Here is a 16,368-nt window from a genome sequence, read left to right on the forward strand (position 1 = left end):
TAATTCTATGTTTATTTCTCTAAAGTTTTGATATATAAAGAGTAAAAGATGTCTGGGTTATTGCACTTTACTGCCAAGTTAAGCTGTAGAATTTTTATTAATAATTGAGGCCCAAATGTGTATTTTCTATGGCTTGTTTGTATCTTTTTGTTTTCCCACTCAAACACTCCATGTTGCATAGACCAAAGTAGCAGTTGTTATGAATTACCTAGAACAGTTGTCTTATTTACTCATTCTGCTCTTGTAGATCAGAAAAACAATTGAAGGGACCCATTACTGCAAGGTTTTCTTGCTGCTATCAAAAATTGTTTAGAAAGCAACTACAGTCCTTTAGGGACAAAGTTAGCCCAGTTTAACACTTTCTGGGTTTCATTAAGTTGCATTTGAGATATGATAATAAAAACCATCATTTATTAGCCAATGTCTTAGGTTGTGAACAGGCATAATCTACAATTGATTTATCACTAAATGACATTGCTTGCCTCTTGCAGTTTGCTGGATCTGTTAACATAATCTTTGGTTTAAAAGGGAAGTGCATAAAGGAAACAACTGCCCTTAACCAAACTTAAAATTGATGGTGGCAGTATTAGTACCTGAGTTTTTTATGGAACTAAGGAGGAACTGTGCTTTAATCTTTTGATAAGTTTTCATTGACTTCTCTGCTTCTGAGTAGGTAGTCTTTTCCAGAACATTCCAATCTCTCCACTTCTTAGTAGATACAAACTTCTGTTAACATTTATTTTTGCCTTGTCTTTTCAGTTCCCTTTTCTCTCTTCACAACTTTCTCCTCTTCTGCCAAGCAAAGGTGGATAGAAGGGTCTGTTTTCTTGGTTCTAAGAAACTGAACTGGAAGAGAACCAATTCAGTTCCTTTTTTGTCCCCAACAAACTTAAATACTAGGATCTATATGTAAAACTGTTAATTTGAGGGAGAAATTTTTGCTTCTTAAATAAAGTAATTTAGTGTATATTTTTAAATACTTGAGTATCATTTAAATAGCATTACTTTCTTTGGTCACTGTTTTTAAGTTGCTGTATTGTTTTCACTCAGTGTTGTTATTTTTTTCTTTTTTTTTTAAATCCTTGTATTAATTCTGTAAAATTGTTAGAGAAAGAATATCATCTCCATTTTATAGATGAGATAACTGAGGTATAGGGAAGTAAGTCACATAACACTCTACACAGCTAACTAATGTCAGGGCCAAGGGTAGAATACAAATTTATTAAGATAATAAGATTTTTCATAAAGAAATTTCTGAAAACAAAGATCACAATTTAGGGTGACTTGTTTTGTTTGAGTTTCCTACGTTTTTTTCAGTTCTTTGAACTGGCTCCTATAATTCATGTTTTCACAGATAGTATCTCTTATGTCTTGAGCAGTAAAAACTGAATCAAAAAAAGTTTTTCTTTGATATGTCATTTTACTTCTTTCTAGGGACTGACTCACTAGTGCATAAATATTTTTTGTTTTTTTTTTTTTTTGCGGTACGCGGGCCTCTCACTGTTGTGGCCTCTCCCGTTTCGGAGCACAGGCTCCGGATACGCAGGCTCAGCGGCCATGGCTCACGGGCCCAGCCGCTCCGCAGCACGTGGGATCCTCCCGGATTGGGGCACGAACCCGTGTCCCCTGCATCGGCAGGTGGACTCTCAACCACTGCGCCACCAGGGAAGCCCCAATTCATAAATAATTTGAATTATCATTAACTGATCGGTTATGAAAAGTGATGTTAGTAATTAATGATACTGTATAACAATAAATATTTTAATAAATTTAAAAGAACAGAAGAAATTTACGTAACAGAAATGGATCCAAAGATGAATTTTAAAGGTTCATATAAAAATGTATTTAACAAATGTTCACTGGACTGCTGTGTGTAAAGTACTATGCCCTATAGATTATATACATAGATGAATAGCAGTTTTCTTTCTCCTAAAACTTCTTAGACATGTTATGGAGCAGACAGTTGTTAAGTATGAATAATGAAGGGCTGGGTGTGGATCCCACCAATTTCTAAAGTTCTGTAGAGCATTTGACGTTATGTTGGTTTGGGGAAGAAAAGCAGACCAATGGTTTTGTTTTTAAATCACTCAATAGTGATGGCAGCTAATCCAAGTCTGGCTTAAAGAGACAGGAGTGAGGGCTTCCCTGGTGGCACAGTGGTTGAGAGTCCGCCTGCCGGTGCAGGAGACACGAGTTTGTGCCCCGGTCCGGCTAGGCCTGTGAGCCATGGCCGCTGAGCCTGCGCGTCCGGAGTCTGTGCTCTGCAACGGGAGAGGCCACAATAGTGAGAGGCCTGCGTACTGCAAAAAAAAAAAAAAAAAAAGAAAAAGAAAAAGAGACAGGAGTGAATCACTAAACAATTTTAGTACAAAGGCATAGTGTTTAAATAAATCATCTGTTTAATAGCTACCATTTATTGAATGCTTACAAAGTAATCTTAGGGACTCTGCATATATTACTTCTAATCCTTCTTACAGTAATCCTGCAAAATAGGTATTCTTATCTCCAGTTTACAGATAAGTAAACTAAGTTTAAGTCTCATGCCCAAAGTCAAACAGGTATCCTGGGATCTAAACCAGATCTCATTGGCCCCCATCGTTCCATTAGGGCACTCTGCCTCCTTTACCTAGTCCAGCCCTCCATTTCTTATCTATAAAATGAAAATAATAATAGTACTTAGAATCATGGTGCCTAAATTATAGTAAATGCTTAATAATTATGGATAGATAGATACACATACAAATTGAAATACATTAAGTACCTAGTTTGAACCAGATACTTTATATTCATTATCTCAATCTCTAGAATGATCCTGCATGTAGATATTATTCCATTTTAAAGGATGAATTTGCTCAAGGTAACCAGTTAATATGAGGCAGGATTCAAAGCCTGTGTCTCTAAAGTTATTTCCCCTATTCTACACTATCTCTACTTTAAGTTAGATATTATATTCTCAACTGATTGAGATTTTCTATTGATTTTGTATAAACATATAAAGATAAACATATAAAATATGTTAAGTAGATTGTATTTTACTCATATAATTTTCTAATTATCTCTAATTCAAGTACATATGTTCATTCTTATTACAGAATGCTTCAAGTACCGCTCACTTATGTGACAAGAAGAAAATGGAGTTATCTCTGAACATACCTGTAAATTATGGTCCACAGGAGGTAAAAATAATTACGTTGATTAAACTCAAAATGTGAGAAGAATATGAGCAATCATTTAGTCTCTCTCACTCTTTTATAGATGGGAAGCTAAAGTCCAGGGAGGTTTTAGGATTTTAGAATGGGAATCTCCAATTTGAAATCCAGCTCTTCTGATTCTTAGTTCATTGTTCATCTCATCAAATCACAGTCCTTTCTCTCTTGGGCATTGACTTCTGTCCCTGTCCTTGTTTTATGTAATGGATGGTGTTCCAGGGTAGTACATAGACAAATCATTGGTACAGTTCTGCCACTGTATTTCTTATTATACCTTCTTATTCAAATGTAAAAGAGCTATAATACCTGCCTTGTTCTTAACCTCTTACAATGATTAATAAAAAGAAAATGCCATTTGTGTGGCTATCCAAAAAGAAGGATTTCTTTAGTAGCATTCATTCAGAATTATTTCATATTAATGATTTCTTTTAAGAATATATAAGATATGTTCTCTTTACAGATTCAGAAAAGTAATAATACCTTCAAAATGAATCTTAAAACACAGTATGTAGTCTTTGAATCACCTTTATATTCACTATCTCATCATTGGATCTTTGAGCCCATACAGGCTCATTTTTAGATAAATACACAGAAAAAGAACCTGAGAGCCAAATTATTTAAATGCCTTGTCGAAGCTTAGGTAGTAATTCCATGACAGAGCTAGGATTAGATCCAACTTCTATATTACTTTTTCCATGGATTCCCACTTCTCCATGTTGAAGGAACCTGAGGCATTGAGAATAGGCATGTGCTCTAAATCAGTAGGTAATCAGAGCTGCAGATCTCAAATTTCTCATGAGCTGGACAGAGTCTCTGAGATTATGTACAAAATATTGAAAAAATAATGATTTCTAATATATTTAACTATTGCCCTACCCATCCAATTGACCTGATAAAGAAATCAAGTTCACAGTTTTGTTACTTCACATATGTGTTTAATTTTGTAAAGTGTAATTTGTATTAGTTTTGATTCTTTATTTATAATAAGCCAAAAGCAGGAACTGTTTAGAAATTAAAGCTGTATAACTTTTAAAATGATTTTTCTTTAACCTAAATCATTTATCTTCTATTTATTTTAGGAATCGTGTGGATCCACTCAGCTCCATAAAACTAGTGTTTCTCCTGGAACCTCAAGGACCCTTTCAGCTCCTCAAGACAATGATTTTTTATCTAGTACGTAAATTTTTCAGTCAGTATTACTTGCAAGTTTTCAATTTTCTTTCAAGATCATATTCTTGCAAGCAGTCATGGTTTGTATGGAACATGTCTTTCATTTGCATTTATAACTCGTTTTTTAAAAGTGACAGTCTAAAGATGTGAAAATAGTAGTGGGATGTTAAACAAATATATTTAAGTATTAAAAGCATTATGTTAGACACTACAGAAAGATATTTTTAAAAATCTCTTGTAAGAAAGAGGAGAAATGTTTCTAAGTCACCATAATATTAGACAAAGAGCAATGTATTATAAAAGATATAGGGATGTAGAACTATGGTAGTATAGTGGAAGAGTAACATTTTTTACAAAGCACTGTCACAACAACCTTGTGAGGGAGATATTCCTCATTTTACAGATTCTTAAGATCAAGACTTCTGGATCACATAGTTAGTAGCTGGCAAATCCAAGATTCGAAACCAGGTCTTTTTGATAAGTATTTTCATGTCACTACTACACCATGTTATCATCATGAAGAAATTATTTCTGGCTGAAGGTTGGACCTATAGTTATAAAGGATGGGCATTCCAGGCAAAAGGAACAGCATAGAGGCAAAGAAGCAAGAAAACAGAGAACAGTGAGTAGTTGGGTTTAGCTGGTGAAGAGGGTGAATGAAAGATCAGGAGGGTGGAGTCATATCATGATGAATTCTAATACTAGGCTAAGCCATTCAGGCTCATATCATGATGAATTCTAATACTAGGCTAAGCCATTCAGGCTCTTTTGCTTGGGTAGGGAACAATTACTGCAGATTTTTGAGCAAGGGTGTGACATGATAAAATTTTTTGCTTTAGGAATATTTATCCTGGCTGGAATATGTAGGATATTTTGGAAGGGAAAAGGAGATTCAAGGTGGGGAGACCAGTTAGGAGACTATTGGTCTATTATTGTACTACAGGTGAGAGATTATGATACCTGCTCCAGAGTGTGAAGGAGAGAATAGTGTGAGAGATGTTACAGAGGACACACTTTTCACTTGTAGGAAGGAAGAGAGAAAAAAAGATAAAGCTGAACAAGTTTAGCTGGAAGAACATTGATGCTATTAACAGAAATAGGAAGTGAAACAGGTTTTAAAGTTAAGATGAATAATTAAGTTTTTAATTTTTTTTTTTTTTTTTTTAATTTGAGCTGTTGAAAATGTAGGGTTCACTGAAGACAGAAAATTTAATTACATGGATTTGGGAAGGGAGGTGACAATTGAGGCCCTGAGGTTGAATAAGTTTACCAAAGGAGAGTGTAGAAAGACACATCATATGTAATTTAGAGGACACATTTGAAGTGCAGAAGGAGGAAGATGACACAGAAGGAAAAAATATGGTACCACATGAAGAAGTAAAATTCTATGATTTATAATTTACATAGGACAGACGGAAATATGGTAAAAACATTAAGCATTAACCTTTTTTATCTAAAAAATATTTACTTGTGGAATTAGGTTTATGAACCAGCTTATGCAGTGAAAAATTAAGAGCCACTGAATACTACCCTCTCTATGACCCGGATGTTCATATTTTAGCTAATAGAAATAGCTAAGGAATATTCTACCCCTAATGCAGATGTTGTGTTTTATAGGAAAAACTCAAGACTTTTCTGTGATGCGTCAATGTCCAGTAAATCACAGTTGTGACAGTAACATTTCTGTGGCTCAAAGAGCAACATTCTGTGATCACAGGGCTGCTTCATGCTCCTTAGCAATAATAAATCCACTCTCAGCGGAGGGAAATTCAGGTAAATATGTACTATGAGACACTTTGTAAATGATGCCATTTATCTCACAACCATATGTTCAGTAGATTTGCTATATGATGTTTTATTTGTCTCTATTTCTTCAGTATGCTATATACATACCATAAGTAGGAAAGCACTTCCAATCCCCAAAGACATGAGTGTTGATATGTAATAATAGGCCAAAATAGTATTCCATGAACATCTATCTAGGGAGGGATTGCTAAGAGGAGGTGTGACAATATGTTACTAAAGGTAAATATATTTTTGTTTATTTATCAAATATGCAGGTATTCTTTATGTTTTTTAAAAAAATCTGAGAAAAAGTGACATTTGCCCCCATGAATTATAGTGTATAAAAATGCAGTGCTTTGGGCTTCCCTGGTGGCGCAGTGGTTGAGAGTCCACCTGCCAATGCAGGGGACACAGGTTTGTGCCCCGGTCCGGGAAGATCCCACATGCCGCAGAGCGGCTGGGCCCATGAGCCATGGCCACTGAGCCTGCGTGTCCGGAGCCTGTGCTCTGCAATGGGAGAGGCCACAACAGTGAGAGGCCTGCGTACCGCAAAAAAAAAAAAAAAAAAAAAAAAATGCAGTGCTTTTTCTTGGAGGGAAAGGGAAGAGATAACCCAAATATCTGAATGTTTCCTGAAAATAAATAGCATCCCTCAAAATACTGGTGTTCCATATGAGAACAATCACAGCAAAATTAGGTTTTATGCCTTATTATTTTGTTTTTCATCTAATTTTACTCATAGCTATATATCTGTCCCCACCTTCTTACTTGTCATCCCTTGCTTTTCTACAGAGCAATTTCAGCCTGGTATAACCCAACAGTGGATCCAGAGTAAAAGGGAAGATATTGTGAACCAAATGACTGAAGCCTGCCTTAACCAATCTCTAGATGCCCTCCTGTCCAGGGATTTGATCATGAAGGAGGACTATGAACTCATTAGTACCAAACCTACAAGGACCTCAAAAGTCAGACAATTATTGGATACTAGTGACATCCAAGGAGAAGAATTTGCCAAAGTTATAGTACAAAAATTGAAAGATAACAAGCAAATGGGTCTTCAACCTTACCCAGAAATACTTGTGGTTTCTCAATCTTCATCTTTAAATTTATTCCACAATAAAAACCTATAAGTAACTCTTTTTCAAGAAGAAAAGTCAATGCATAAAAGGGTATTTTATATTTCTTTTGCCTTGATAATGTTTTTATGAGATTCATATGAATATTAGAAAGTTTAATGAAGTTTCTTCTTCAGATAAATATTAGTCTCCTTCCATGACATTATTTTTTAAATTAATACAGTAGAAAGTTTGATTTTTGCTGCATAGTTCAATTCTTTTTGTCTCTTTGGTTAATTGAAACTATTTTTTCAATGTAATAATTATATTTTTATTGTACAAAACAGTGTCCCATTTTCACATATACTTTCTTTGTGGATTATTTATTGTTTAAGATGCTTGACTTTCTGAAGACTTAAATCAAAGAAACTTTTAAATGTTATTTATTGAGTTGTTTAGAAAATTGTTTCAAAGATAAGCAATACAAAGTGTATAAAGAAAAAATTAATCCTTCAACATGTGTTTCTACTTCTATTCCTAGCCTCAAGTAACAATCAAGGTAACAACCAAAGTTAACAGCATGATGTGTATCGTTCTATCCCTTTCTTCCTGCTCATACTTAAAGTATATGCCTGGGGGGGACTTTCAAGATGGCGGAGGAGTAAGACATGGAGATCACCTTCCTCCCCACAAATACATCAAAAATACATCTACAGGACTTCCCTGGTGGCGCAGTGGTTGAGAGTCTGCCTGCCGATGCAGGGGACACGGGTTCGTGCCCCGGTCTGGGAAGATCTCACATGCCGCGGAGTGGCTGGGCCCGTGAGCCATGGCCGCTGAGCCTGCGCGTCCGGAGCCTGTGCTCTGCAACGGGAGAGGCCACAACAGTGAGAGCCCCGTGTACCGCAAAAAAAAAGAAAAAAAAAATACATCTACGTGTGGAACAACTCCTGCGGAACACCTACTGAACACTGGTGGAAGACCTCAGACTTCCCAAAAGGCAAGAAACTCCCCACGTACCTGGGTAGGGAAAAAGGAAAAACAGAGACAAAAGAATAGGGACAGGACCTTCCCCTCCGGGAGGGAGCTGAGAAGGAGGAAACGTTTCCACACACTAGGAAGCTCCTTCACTGGTGGAGATGGGGGGTGGGCAGTGGGGAAGCTTCAGGGCCATGGAAGAGAGCACAGCAGCGGGAGTGTAGAGGGCAAAGTGGAGATATTCCCACACAGAGGATCAGTGCCTACCAGCACTCACCAGCCAGAGAGGCTTGTCTGCTCACCTGCCAGGGCGGGTGGGGGCTGGGAGCTGAGGCTCAGCCTTCGGAGGTTAGATCCCAGGGAGAGGACTGGGGTTGCTTGTGTGAGCACAGCCTGAAGGGGGCTAGTGATCCACAACTATCTGGGAGGGAGTCCGGGAAAAAGTCTGGACCTGCCTAAGAGGCAAGAGACCATTGTTTCAGGGTGCGCAAGGAGAGAGGATTCAGAGCATTGTCTAAACGAGCTCCAGAGACAGGCGCGAGCCACGGCTACCAGTGCGGACACCAAAGGCAGGCATGAGACACTAAGGTTGCTGCTGCAGCCACCAAGAAGCCTGTGTGCCAGCACAGGTCACTATCCACACCTCCCCTCCTGGAGCCTATGCAGCCTGCCACTGACAGGGTCCCATGATCCAGGGACAAATTCCCCGGGAGAACACACGGTGCACCTCAGGCTGTTGCAACATCACACCAACCTCTGCCAGTCAGGCTTGCCCTGCTTTCCGTACCCATCCCTCCCTCCTGGCCTGAGTGAGCCACAGACCCCTAATCAGCTGCTCCTTTAACCCCTCCCTGTCTGGGCGGGGAACAGACGCCCTCAGGTGACCTACACGCAGAGGTGGGGCCAAATCCAAAGCTGAACCTCAGGAGCTGTGCAAAGAAGAGAAAGGGAAATCTGTCCCAGCAGCCTCAGGAGCAGTGAATTAAATCTCCATAATCAACTTGATGTACCCTGCATCTGTGGAATACCTCAACAGACAACAAATCATCCCAAAATTGAGACGGAGGACTTTGGGAGCAACTGTAGAGGTGGTGTTTGCTTTCTGCATCTAATTTGTTTCTGGTTTTATGTTTATTTTAGGTTAGTAGTTAGAGCTTATTATCATTGGTAGATTTGTTTATTGATTTGGTTGCTCTCTTCCTTTTGATATATATATATATTTTTTGTTTTTCTCTTTTTGTGAGTGTGTATGTGTATGCTTCTTTGTGTGATTTTTGTCTGTATACCTTTACTTTTACCATTTGTCCTAGGGTTCTGTCTGTCCATTTTTGGGGTTTTTTTTTTTGTTTTAGTTTTTTTTGAATAGTTTTTAGAGCTTTTATCATTGGTGGATTTGTCTTTTGGCTTGGTTCTTCCTTATTTTATTACTTTTTTATTAAAAAAATTTTTTTAATTTTTTCTAATTATTTTATTTATTTATTTTTTATTCTCCCTTTTCTTCTGAGTCAAGTGGCTGACAGGGTCTTGGTCTCTGCCCAGGTGTCAGGCCTGAGCCTCTGAGATGGGAGAGCTGAGTTCAGGACATTGGCCCACCAGAGGCCTCCCAGCCCCACGTCATATCAAATGGCAAAAGCTCTCACAGAGATCTCCATCGCAATGCTAAGACCCAGCTCCACTCAACAACCAGCAAGCTACAGTGGTGCACACCCTATTCCAAACAACCAGCAAGACAAGAACACAAGCCCACCCATAAGTAGAGAGACTGCCTAAAATCATAGTTCACAGACACCCCAAAACACACCTCTGGATGCAGTCCTGCTCACCAAAGATCCAGTCTCATCCACCAGAACACAGGCACTAGTCCCCTCCAGCAGGAAGCCTACACAACCCACTGAACCAACCTTAGCTTCTGGGAGAAGAAACAGAAGCAACGAGAACTATGAACCTGCAGTCTGTGAAAAGGAGACCCCAAACACAGTAAGTTAAGCAAAATAAGAAGACAGAGAAATAAACAGAAGAAGGAGCAAGGTAAAAACGCACCACACCAAACAACTGAAGAGGAAACAGGCAGCCTACTGTAAAAAGAATTCAGAGTGATGATAGTAAAGGTGATCCAAAATCTTGGAAATAGAATGGAGAAAATACAAGAAACATTTAACAAGGACCTAGAAGAACTAAAGAGCAGACAAACACTGATGAACAAAAATAAATAAAATTAACAATTCTCTAGAAGGAATCAATAGCAGAATAACTGAGGCAGAAGAACAGATAAGTGACCTGGAAGACAAAATAGTGGAAATAACTACTGCAGAGCAGAATAAAGAAAAAAGAATAAAAAGAATTGAGGACAGTCTCAGAGCCCTCTGGGACAACATTAGATGCACTAACATTTGAATTATAGGGATCCCAGAAGAAGAAAAAGAGATTAAAAAAAGGGATTTAGAAATTATTTGAAGAGATTATAGTTGAAAACTTCCCTAATGTGGGAAAGAAAATAGTCAATCTTAAGTCCAGAATGCACAGTGAGTCCCATACAGGATAAATCCAAGGAGAAACACTCCAAGACACATAAAAATCAAACTATCAAAAATTAAATACAAAGGACAAATATTAAAAGCAGCAAGGGAAAACCAACAAATAACATGCAAGAGAATCCCCATAAGGTTAACAGCTTATCTTTCAGCAGAATCTCTGCAAGCTAGAAGGGAGTGGCAGGACATAATTAAAGTGATGAAAGGGAAAAACCTACAACCAAGATTACTCTACCCAGCAAGGATCTCATTCAGATAAAACAGAGATATTAACACCTTTACAGAGAAGCAAAAGCTAAGAGAATTCAGCACCACCGAACCAGCTTTACAACAAATGCTAAAGGAACTTTTCTAGGCAGTAAACACAAGAGAAGGAAAAGAGCTACAATAACAAACCCAAGACAATAAGAAAATGGTTATAGGAACATACATATCAATAACTACCTTAAATATAAATGAATTAAATGGTCCCACCAAAAGACATAGACTGGCTGAATGTATACAAAAAGAAGACCCGTATATAGGCTATCTACAAGAGACTCACTTCAGACCTAGGGACATATACAGAGTGAACGTGAGGAGGTGGAAAAAGGTATTCCATGCAAATGGAAATAAAAGAAAGCTGGAGTAGCAATTCTCACATCAGACAAAATAGACTTCAAAATAGAGTATCACAAGAGACAAAGAAGGACCCTACATGATGAAAAAGGGATCAACCCAAGAAGAAGATATAACAATTGTGAATATTTATGCATCCAACATAGGAGCACCTCAATACATAAGGCAAATGCTAACCATAAAAGGGGAAATCGAAAGTAACACAATCAGAGTAGGGGACTTTAACACCCCACTTTCACCAATAGATCATCCAAAATGAAAATAAATAAGGAAACACAAGCTTTAAATGATACATTAAGCAAGATGGACTTAATTGACTTTTATAGGACATTCTATCCATAAACAACAGAATACACTTTCTTCTCAAGTGCTCATGCAACATTCTCCAGGATAGATCATATCTTAGGTCACAAATCAAGCCTTGGTAAATATAAGAAAATTGAACTCATATCAAGTATCTTTTCCGACCACAATGCTATGAGACTAGATATCAACTACAGGAGAAAATCTGTAAAAAATACAAATGGGCTTCCCTGGTGGCGCAGTGGTTGGGAGTCCGCTTCCCGATTCAGGGGACGCGGGTTCGTGCCCCAGTCTGGGAGGATCCCACGTGCCACGGAGCGGCTGTGCCAGTGATCCATGGCCACTGGGCCTGTACGTCCGGAGCCTGTGCTCTGCAACGGGAGAGGCCACAGCAGTGAGAGGCCCACGTACCACAAAAAAAAAAAAAAAAAAAAAATACAAACACATGGAGGCAAAACAATATACTACTAAATAACCAAGAGGTCACTGAAGAAATCCAAGAGGAAATCAAAAAGTACCTAGAAACAAATGATAATGAACACATGGTGACCCAAAATCTATGGGATGCAGCCAAAGCAGTTCTAAAAAGGGAGTTTATAGCAATACAATCCTACCTCAAGAAACATGAAAAATCTAAAATAACCTAACCTTACACCTAAAGCAAGTAGAGAAAGAAGAACCCAATAAATAAATAAATGAATAGGAAATGAAGGAAGCGATAGCAGAGACCATGAAAACTAAAAGCTGGTTCTTTGAGAAGAAAAACAAAATTGATAAATCATTAGCCAGACTCATCAAGAAAAAAAGGGAGAAGACTCAAATCAATAGAATTAGAAATGAAAAAGGAGAAGTGACAACAGACACTGCAGAAATACAAATAATCGTGAGAGATTACTACAGGCAACTACCTGCCAATAAAATGGGCAGCCTGGAAGAAATGGACAAATTCTTAGAAAAGCACAACCTTCTGAGACTAAGCCAGGAAGAAATAGAAAATATAAACAGAGCAATCACAAGCACTAAAATTGAGACTGTGATTAAAAATCTTCCAACATACAAAAGCCCAGGACCAGATGGATTCACAGGCAAATTCTATCAAAGATTTACAGAAGAGCTAGCACGTATCCTTTTCACGTGTCTCTTCCAAAATATAGCAGAGGGAGGAACAGTCCCAAACTCATTCTACAAGGCCAGCATCAGCCTGATACCAAAACCAGACAAACATGTCACATCAGAAGAAAACTACAGGCCAATATAACTGATGAACATAGATGCAAAAATCCTTAACCTAATACTAGCAAACAGAATCCAACAGCACATTACAGGAATCATAAACCATGATCAAGTGGGGTTTATCCCAGAAAAGCAAGGAATCTTCAATATATGCAAATCAATCTGTGTCATACAGCATTACAGTTAACAAACTGAAGGATAAAAACAATATGATGATATCAATCGATGCAGAAAAAGCTTTCAACAAAAGTTGACACCCATTTATGATAAAAACCCTCCAGAATGTATGCATAGAGGGAATCCACCTTAATGTAATAAAGGCCATATATGACAAACCCACAGCCAGCATCGTTCTCACTGATGAAAAACTGAAACCGTTTCCTATAAGATCAGGAGCAAAATGAGTGGCCCACTCTCAACACTATTATTCCACATAGTTTTGGAAGTTTTTGCCACAGCAATCAGAGAAGAAAAAGAGATAAAAGGAATCCAAATCAGAAAAGAAGAAGTAAAGCTGTCACTGTTTGCAGATGACATGATACTATACATAGAGAATCCTAAAGATGTTACCAGAAAACTACTAGAGCTTATCACTGAATTTGATAAAGTAGCAGGATACAAAATTAATGCACAGAAATCTCTTGCATTCCTATTCACTAATGATGAAAAATCTCAAAGAGGAATTAATGAAACACTCCCTTTTACCATTGCAACAACAACAACAACAAAATACCTAGGAATAAACCTACCTAGGGAGACAAAAGACCTGCATGCAGAAAACTATAATACACTGATGAAAGAAATTAAAGATACAGACAGATGCAGAGATATACCATGTTCTTGGATTGGAGGAACCAACATGGTGAAAATGACTCTACTACCCAAAGCAATCTACCAATTCAGTGCAATCCCTATCAAACTACCAATGGCATTTTTCACAGAAACAGAACAAAAGAATTCACAATTTGTATGGAAACACTAAAGACCCCGAACAGCCAAAGCAATCTTGAGAAAGAAAAATGGAGCTGGAGGAATCAGACTCCCTGACTTCAGACTATATTACAAAGCTACAGTAATCAAGACAATATGGTACTGGCACAAAAACAGAAAGATAGATCAATGGAACAGGATAGAAAGCCCAGAGATAAACCCACACACATATGGTCACCTTATCTTTGATTAAGGAGGCAAGAATATATAATGGAGAAAAGACAGCTTCTTCAGTAAGTGGTGCTGGGAAAACTGAACAACTACATGTAAAAGAATGAAATTAGAACACTTCCTAACACCATACATAAATATAAACTCAAAATGGAATAAAGATGTAAATGTAAGGCCAGACACTAAAAAACTCTTAGAGGAAAACATAGGCAGAACACGCTATGACATAAATCACAGCAAGATCCTTTTTGACCCACGTCCTAGAGTAATGGAAATAAAAACAAAAATAAACGGAACCTAATGAAACTTGAAAGGTTTAGCACAGCAAATAAAACCATAAACAAGACAAAAAGGCAACCCTTAGAATGGGAAAAAATATTTGCAAATGAAGCAACCGACAAAGGGTTAATCTCCAAAATATACACGCAGCTCATGCAGCTCAATATCAAAAAAACAAACAACCCAATCCAAAAATAGTCAGAAGACCTAAATAGACATTTCTCCAAAGAAGATATACAGATTGCCAACAAACACATGAAAGGATGCTCAACATCACTAATCATTAGAGACATGCAAATCAAAACTATAATGAGGTATCACCTCACACCAATCAGAATGGCCATCATCAAAAAATCTACAAACCGTAACTGCTGGAGAGGGTGTGGAGAAATGGGAACCCTCTTGCACTGTTGGTGGAAATGTATATTCATACAGCCACGATGGACAATAGTATGGAGGTTCCTTTAAAAACTAAAAATAGAACTACCATATGACCCAGCAATCCCACTACTGGTTCTAAGCACTGAGAAAACCATAATTCAAAAAGAGTCATGTACCACAATGTTTATTGCATCACTATATACAATAGCCAGGACATGGAAGCAATCTAAGTGTCCATCAACAGTTGAATGGATAAAGAAGATGCGGCACATATATACAATGGAATATTACTCAGCCATAAAAAGAAACGAAATTGAGTTATTTGCAGTGTGGTGGGTGGACCTAGAGACTGTCATACAGAGTGAAGTAAATCAGAAAGTGAAAAACAAATACCGTATGCTAACACATATATATAAAATCCAAAAAAAAGGGGGGGTTCTAAAAAACCTAGGGGAAGACAGGAATAAAGAGACAGATGTAGAGAATGGACTTGAGAACACAGGAGGGTGAAGGGTAAGCTGGGACAAAGTGAGAAAGTGGCATGGACTTATATATACTCACAAATGTATAATAAATAGGTAGTGAGAAGCAGCCACATGGCAGAGGGAGATCAGCTCGGTGCTTTGTGTCCACCTAGAGGGGTGGGATAGGGAGAGTGGGAAGGAGACGCAAGTGGGAGGAGAAATCCGGATAACTGTATATATAGATGATTCACTTTGTTATACAGCAGAAACTAACACACCATTGTAAAACAATTATACTCCAATAAAGATGTTAAAAAGAAAAAAACATATCCTATGATAAACCATAATGGAAAAGAATATTTAAAAAAGAGAATATATGTATATATATATGTATGACTGAGTCACTTTGCTGTACAGCAGAAATGAACACAACATTGTAAGTCAACTATACTTCAATTTAAAAAAATTAAGGTTAAAAAAAATAAATATATGCCCATTTGGGGATGGATCTTTTCTTAATATTATCATCCTTATAACACATCATACTGCAACCTGATTTTTGCGCTTAATAGTACATAATGTGCAGCCTTCCAGATCACATATAAGCTTAATTCATTCATTGTAATTGCCACATAATATTATCAGGGATGCTTTTTTCATTTTCTTAACTCTTTCATACCAATAATATACAGTGTGAGTTCTTTTTTTGTTTAGTGTGTTATGTCACTAATGTGAAAACTTACAAGTAATAATAGCCCTTTTCTGAAAATGTTTATTAGCAGTGTCAGCAAAAAGTGTGATACAAGATAAATTTGAAAGTACAAGTTTTCAAGTTGGGATATACAGTATGACCCACAGTTTGAAAAAAGAAAAAAATGAGTAAAATGACTAGATGGCATTGAGACAATTAAATATTTTATTAAAATAAGTATTTTAATCTCCATTTTGGAGCTGGACCTGTGGTGCCTCATTACTGTGTCTTTGAGAAATATGGAAATTACTAGGGAAAGTTGGAAACTAAGCTTGTGAGTTATATTTTATTATATCTTATTTTTTAAAGTGTTTGGATAAAGATTTAATTTGGGAAATGGGAGGAAAAATCTTTTGGAGGCTTTACCCGTTTCTGTATACAATTTTGTAAGAATTTTGAATCTTGATGGTTTCAAATAGACTTTTATCATTTGATGATGTGGTACCTGGA

At 37.3% G+C, this 16,368-nt stretch overlaps 1 protein-coding gene across 7 annotated transcripts in view; it reads left to right on the plus strand.

Annotated features, from left to right (window-relative positions):
* LOC101332255 (receptor-interacting serine/threonine-protein kinase 2) overlaps nt 1–15,492 on the plus strand; it is a 38,315-nt gene extending 22,823 nt beyond the window's left edge. For 4 of the 7 annotated variants that reach the window (XM_073794574.1, XM_073794572.1, XM_033843168.2 and 1 more), the window contains 5 exons: nt 3,093–3,176; nt 4,289–4,382; nt 5,997–6,152; nt 6,957–7,333; nt 7,761–9,660. In XM_073794574.1, the coding sequence (XP_073650675.1) occupies nt 3,093–3,176; nt 4,289–4,382; nt 5,997–6,152; nt 6,957–7,294 (672 nt within the window). In that variant the 3' untranslated portion in view covers nt 7,295–7,333; nt 7,761–9,660. Of the gene's footprint in view, nt 1–3,092; nt 3,177–4,288; nt 4,383–5,996; nt 6,153–6,956; nt 7,334–7,760 lie in introns of all 7 variants that reach the window. The other 3 variants (XM_033843167.2, XM_073794573.1, XR_012327253.1) reach the window with 2 other exon arrangements.
* The last annotated feature ends 876 nt before the right edge of the window (nt 15,493–16,368 follow it).

This window comes from Tursiops truncatus, chromosome 17 (assembly GCF_011762595.2).
Source record: "Tursiops truncatus isolate mTurTru1 chromosome 17, mTurTru1.mat.Y, whole genome shotgun sequence".
NCBI classification, from domain to species: domain Eukaryota; kingdom Metazoa; phylum Chordata; class Mammalia; order Artiodactyla; family Delphinidae; genus Tursiops; species Tursiops truncatus.